The 6,146-nt window shown below is 46.7% G+C and overlaps 1 protein-coding gene across 1 annotated transcript; it reads left to right on the forward strand.

Moving 5' to 3' along the window:
• The first annotated feature begins 64 nt into the window (after positions 1-64).
• Positions 65-3,034, forward strand: LOC120841469 (40S ribosomal protein S12). Its single transcript, XM_040212366.2, has 4 exons — positions 65-185; positions 376-501; positions 593-695; positions 2,825-3,034. Coding segments are annotated over exons 1-4 (399 nt in total). The 5' UTR covers positions 65-183; the 3' UTR covers positions 2,993-3,034.
• Positions 3,035-6,146: the final 3,112 nt, after the last annotated feature.

Consider the following 6,146-nt stretch of genomic DNA (forward strand, 5'->3'; position numbering starts at 1 on the left):
AACGTTTTATATATAAGTCGTTTTTATAAGTTTCGGTTTTATTTACGAAACTCGTGGCAGCTCTGCTCCTCCGCGCCGTATGAATCAACATTCCTTTTCATGTGCGATCACCGCGAGTGAAGACGCTCATTTTTCCTATTTCGTAGAACCTCTCTATCGCCGAGGACATATTCAATCCACGATATGTGAGTATGATTTACGATATACCAATTCTTCCTCCGCCTTCCTACGCTCGTATTTATGACGGACGACTAGTGATGACTTCAAATTTGCGGATGAAACTTGATCCCGTCGTGCGGCCCCATGCAACGCTATGGACGTTGTAAAGATGGTGTGTTATTAACCGCGATCATACATTTGTTTTAACCATATTAGGGAGGCGGTAGCAGCGAGTGGTGAACCCATGGACGTCAACACAGCCCTCCAAGAAGTGCTGAAGATGGCCCTCATGCACGACGGTCTCGCTCGCGGTCTTCACGAAGCAGCCAAGGCTCTGGACAAGTATGCGATCTTGACCTAGCCGCGATCACTTTCTCAGCCGCGCAGTTGAAGAACAAGGCTGTCAACGTGACAAATCATTTACTTATTTTAGGCGGCAAGCTCATCTGTGCGTCCTGGCCAACAACTGCGACGAAACCAGCTACGTGAAGCTCGTCGAGGCCCTTTGCGCTGAACATCAGATCAACCTGATCAAGGTACGAACGCACCTCCTGTCATTGCTGTGCAGCAATTTGCTGTTATGAGCTCTTCGAGATCTTGGCCCCCTTTAACGCCTGCCGCAGCTTCCCTTTGCGGTTGGGGCTCCATATGGCACGTGTGGAACGTGTGGTAACTACAATGTGGGAACTCGCCTCATCACTTTCTTGCTTCGTTGGGAAGACTCGGAATATCAAAAGCGTGGCGTTGAGATCGACGTCACTCGTGCCTTGCATTCGTAGTAATGCGCATTGTCACATACCGCACGTGGCATCGCGTTCTTCATAATTCGTGCCCTTGTAGCAGTTGGCGAGCTGTTGCAATGGTTCTTTACTGTTGTATATTAAAACCTGCAGCAGGTGGTTTTACCAAGAGGTAAGGAGCAGAGGCTGTGCACAGGCAGCGATAGCCTAGCAGACGAATGTTTGCACGTAAACATGCTTTATCCACACAAGCTTTCTGTTGCTCATATCGTCATAAGATGCTGAAAACCCCTGCAGCCGGCTCTCCCATAATATTAAAGAACTGGAGCGGTTCACTTATGAAGAGAACACTGGAATGTGTGTGCTGTGCGTCGTCTGCTTCAGCACTTTTCGGCGTTGACTTGGTGCGCGAAAAAACTGTGCAGTAGCAATTACCACGAAGTAATATCGGGTTCGAATTTCACAAATTTTATATTGCATAGCTGGACATAACAATACTACCACACGAGAGTGAAAACCCTGGAACAAATTTTTATTTAGGAATTTTTGAAGAGTGGTCTATTTTTCTTTCTTTTTATTTTCTTTTGTGGGCATTGTCCTTTGTTGTCATGTTCCTGTGGCACAAAATCAATCTAGGCAAATATTTGCTTTCATGATCACTTTGTGCGAGTGGTGAAAATCGCCAGACTAACACTACTTGTGGCCAGTGCAATGCCACGCTAGAAGTCTTTTTTTATGCCCCTGTGCACGACGACCTTGGCGGCAAAGCCACGGAAAGAGTGCCCTACAGCCTGCTCTGGCCACAAGTTGGGGAGGTTAACTCTGCTCTGTATTCACCTGTGTCTTCTGTAGCAGTTAGCTCATGGAGGCAAAAGAGAGTGCATGCCTTATATATTGCGTTATGCGCATGGGTCTTTACGTGTAGCAGTATTTATCGAAATCAAGAAAACTGTGTCATGGTTATTTCCAACGTTTTTGGACAATGTTTTGATGTCTATTCCTTCAATGTTGTAGGACGACAGTTCCGAGCCTGTTACTTGTCGCCACTTTTGTTGCGACGGAAGTTGTTGAATACTGATCAAAAACTGGTTATGGGGTGTATGACAGGCTGGAAATAGAAGAAAACAACACTGGTTTTTGAATGCCCAGTTATCAGTGGGGTATTGCCTTTGGGGCCTAGGTTTGTGACCCTTGTTGTGTGATGTCAGGTTCATATTTTTAAACTTTATTGTGAGGGCTGTAAAAAACACTTAAGGGGCACTCTGCCAATTTTATTTTGTTTGCTATTAAACTTGCTGCATTTTTTTATAGGCTTTACTCTTCCCGGAATTCTTTTTAGTTTATCTCAATTGAGAATTTTTATTGAGTAAGCAGAGGACGAGGTCAAACCAACATTCAAATTTCCCCACACTTTTTAGTGTCGCGACGTCACTGGCAGGCAGATTTGCAGGCCAAGCAGGCTGTCTAAGAAGACCGAGTATGCCAGACATTTTGTTTTCTTGTGCTCCTATGCAAGGGCTGGAAGATTCATTTCACATTATCAGACCACTCGTTCAATTGGGGACTAGTTCTTCACTCCAAGCGGTTAACCAGTGTCTGCTGCCGGACACGGGTTTACAACATGAAACACGCTCACCATAAAAAAGAGGAAAACCTTTTATTATGGTGAGTGTGTTTTTTATTTCGTGATGCCTCGTCTTTATTTCACAGTACATCAGTTGAGAGTCTTTGCTGCATGTTCTCTTCCTCACTGCTTGTGTGCTGCTTTTAATGCAATGTTGTGGCAAACTTTACCCCTCCACTTGTGTTACCTTCCCCCCTCTTAGGGGTAGCTATGCCATGCCCGAGCTTCCACACGAGATCCTAGTTTGCTTCGGTCGGAATGCAGTGTTGCGTGAAAGAGGTTTTTGGCCATCTTGTTGCAGGTGGACAGCAACAAGAAGCTGGGCGAGTGGGCAGGCCTGTGCAAGATTGACAAAGAGGGCAAGGCCCGCAAGGTGGTCGGCTGCAGCTGCGTCGTGGTCAAGGACTACGGCAAGGAGACCCAGGCCCACGACGTGCTCACCGACTACTTCCAGTCCAAGAGGGGCTGAAGTGGGGACGCCACCAGCTGAATAAAACTCGAAACAACCCTCTCTTTGGCCGCATTCAGAAATTTACTCTCAATCTTGCTCCAGAGTAAAGATTGTATACCTGGGCATTCAAAACTCTACTCAGACAGTGTCCGTGTCGTGTTATCGCAGGATACGATGCAAGGAGTAACTCTGATATACTCAAATATGTACCTTGGGTGTTCAAAACACTACTTCCTTCTGATGTCGGCCTATCCGCATTTTGTTGTGCTATATGACCCGCAGGAATGACTCCTACTCGAGCAAGATGTAGAATGTGGCCCTTGTGCGTGGCCAAGAGCCCCTGGTTGCTGCAGAAGAAAGGACTGGAAGCAAAAATTTAGATGGACAGCATTTGGGAACAAATTGGAGGGGGTGCGACCGTACAGGACAAGTTTGCCTATGTTCAATTTGTAGTGGTAAAAGCATCAGTGTAAAAAATAACTGTTCTTGTGTAGTGAAGGTTGCGAGAATACAAGCTCTAAGCCCCTTGACATGTCCACGGTGTATAAGTATTAGTGGGGAGGCTACCTCTGGAAGCCATTCGTCTGTGTAAATGCAGGAATGGAAATGCAATGCCGTTTGTGCCGTGAATGAGTCTGCTGCATCTTGCACCAAAGTGACATTTTCACTAAATTGAGCCACACCTGCGCCAAGATGGGAAAGAGACAAAAAATTTTATATTATTGGTCGACTTCAATATTTAGAGAAAAGGAAAATGGTAAAAATGTGTATATCGGAGCGTATCTACTTGCCGTAAAGTTTGAGTTTGTTTTATGTTGGGTCGGCGTAAGTTGCAGGGGAGCACCTGCAGCAACAAACAAGTACTAAAAGTGCAAGTCACAGGACACTTGCTGCACTTGATTCGTTTATTTAAGGAAAAGCCAGGCACAGGAAGTTGGACAAATGCCATGGTGTCGCACTTTGACGCTGATTGGTCCCATTGGCTCGTAGCAGCGACTGCGCTGTAAGGTGAAAGAAACTATGGAGACTGCTCGTCAACTGCGTTGGTTGGCCGATGCGCTGGCGGATTAATCGCCAACATCATCTAAATTTCTAGACGACGTCGGCGACACGAGGAGCTAAAAGTTTCGAGCAAATAGTATTGCCAAATTGTAGAATGGAGGCTACTGCGATAAGACAGAACCAGGGTCTTGTACTCCTGATAAGTTTACTTTATTATCATGTCTGCTGCAGGCCTTTGCTGCCTCTCACCAGCGTGCATGTGTCAAACTTCACCGCTTTGCACCAGAGAGCTAGGTGCAACCGCTGACATGGGCGAGCACTTGGGTTAGTGCAATAGACTCGGTAATTACGCTCGGTACTATTCTGGGTCTACTTTTTTTTGCCTTGATGGTACTAAACATTTTGATCCCCTACTTTAAAAATCTGCACAGAGAAAAAAAAGTGGGTGTATGGTTGAATAAATGGTAGTCGAGGTAAGTCGAGTTCGGTAGGTTTGTAAAACTTGGGGGACACGTTTTTGTTGATACTAGCTGGTTTTAATGCGAAAGCATTAACTGTCCCATAGAGCGAGCCGACGTCATCAGTTTGAAGCTCGAAAACGGCACCTAGTTTCCGCGATTTCGCCTTCGGTTCCATTGGCTGGCGAGCGTTGATGGGGCTCCCATTGGCCGTTGCGCTCGTCAGTTTCCATGACCGCTCACCCCACGGCGCTGCGTGTCCATCAGCGCGCCGTTAATACGAAGCGTCCAAAGTCAGCGCACCAAGGTAGGACACGTGCTGACCACTGGCGAAAAGTATGCAGTCAATGAAAAAGGCAGCGGACGAGCGGCGTGCATGCTTTTGCATTCACAGCTCATAAGAAGTGCTTAGGTGTACCTAGAGCTTTTTTGCAGTCACTATACCAAACTTATAGGTAGGGTGTCTGAAGTCACCAGGCTCAATCTAAAATGAGCCGTAAAAATAGACGCCTCCACGAAGCAATCCAAACTTTTCGTCAAAGGTGATTTTCACCAGTCCGTTTTTTCTTATAAAATACAAAGCGTAGCTCCCTTTCTGTAAAAAAATGGGGCCGAAAAATTTGCCAAGGTCAACAGCTGGCAATGACGCAGACGACCGACTCGAGCGGCGGGGTGCATTTGGCGCACATATAGATAGATGGCGCTACCTCCTTATCGAGACTGCTTGGACGACCGTGATTTACTAACATGAAGATCATCTTTTTGTAGTGTACCTTAGGTTCAAAAATAAACGCGGACAATGAAAGCAAAACTTGATGTTAAATAAAAATAAAACTTTCAGCCTTTCCACTCAGGTGAAAAAGGAGGATTAGCGAAGCTGTGCTATGGTAGCAATAAAGTAATGGCTGGCTGCAAGTCGGCAAGCCAGAGTGGAAAGGCTGCTGCCATCTATGAGCAACGGCGGCAACCAGACAACCGGCAAGTCTGGTTGCCACTGTCGCTCATAGATGGCAATAGCTGTCCAGAGTTCTGTGTCGACATTTGTTTGCTGGCAGACACAATACTCAAGAAGCTAGCCCTATAACAGCTCTGCTGCAAAAATGCGATTGCATAACGACGGCGTTCTTGCTGCCGACCGATTTCGTCTGCGTGTCGTCTGCCTTCTTTCGCTGGTGGGCCACACTCGTTACTAGATTAGCACAGTTACGAAACTGCTTACTGACACTGCTTGCACGAGCAGTAACCCCCCTCTCTCACCACGACTCGCCTTCCGTCGCCCACGTGCTGGACGACTGCTATGGTAACTGCAGCTTCGAAGCACAGCGTCTAGATGTTGTTCAAGGTCTGCTCTATAGAACACACAGTTATGGAACAAAATTCTAGATGGCGCTTCAAACGACGAGGCGGACTGAAGTGAGTGAGAGAGGGTATCCCCTCCCGCAGGAGTTTCACAACTGGGGTAATCTAGTAACGTTGGCCACACCTTCCGACGCTGCTCCTGATGCGATCTATTAATACGTGCACCAAACACACCCCACCAGACTCGGACTTCTGCTCCGCCGCCTGCCGTTGACCTTGGCAAGATTTTTGGCCCTACCTTTTACAGAAAGGGAGCTGCACTTTGTAATTTTAAAAGAAAAAACGGACCTGCGAAATACACCTTTGACGAAACGCTAGGCGTCGATTTTTATGGTCCATTTTAGATCGAGCCT

The sequence above is a fragment of the Ixodes scapularis genome, unplaced genomic scaffold (genome assembly GCF_016920785.2).
Source record: "Ixodes scapularis isolate PalLabHiFi unplaced genomic scaffold, ASM1692078v2 PGA_scaffold8__174_contigs__length_109621045, whole genome shotgun sequence".
Classification (NCBI taxonomy): Eukaryota; Metazoa; Arthropoda; class Arachnida; order Ixodida; family Ixodidae; genus Ixodes; species Ixodes scapularis.

Excerpts from the sequence above, each read along its gene's own strand:
- LOC120841469 (XM_040212366.2), top strand. Across the intron at positions 502-592 it reads GCAGCCAAGGCTCTGGACAA|GCGGCAAGCTCATCTGTGCG; the intron begins GTATGCGATCTT and ends TACTTATTTTAG. Across the intron at positions 696-2,824 it reads ATCAGATCAACCTGATCAAG|GTGGACAGCAACAAGAAGCT; the intron begins GTACGAACGCAC and ends ATCTTGTTGCAG.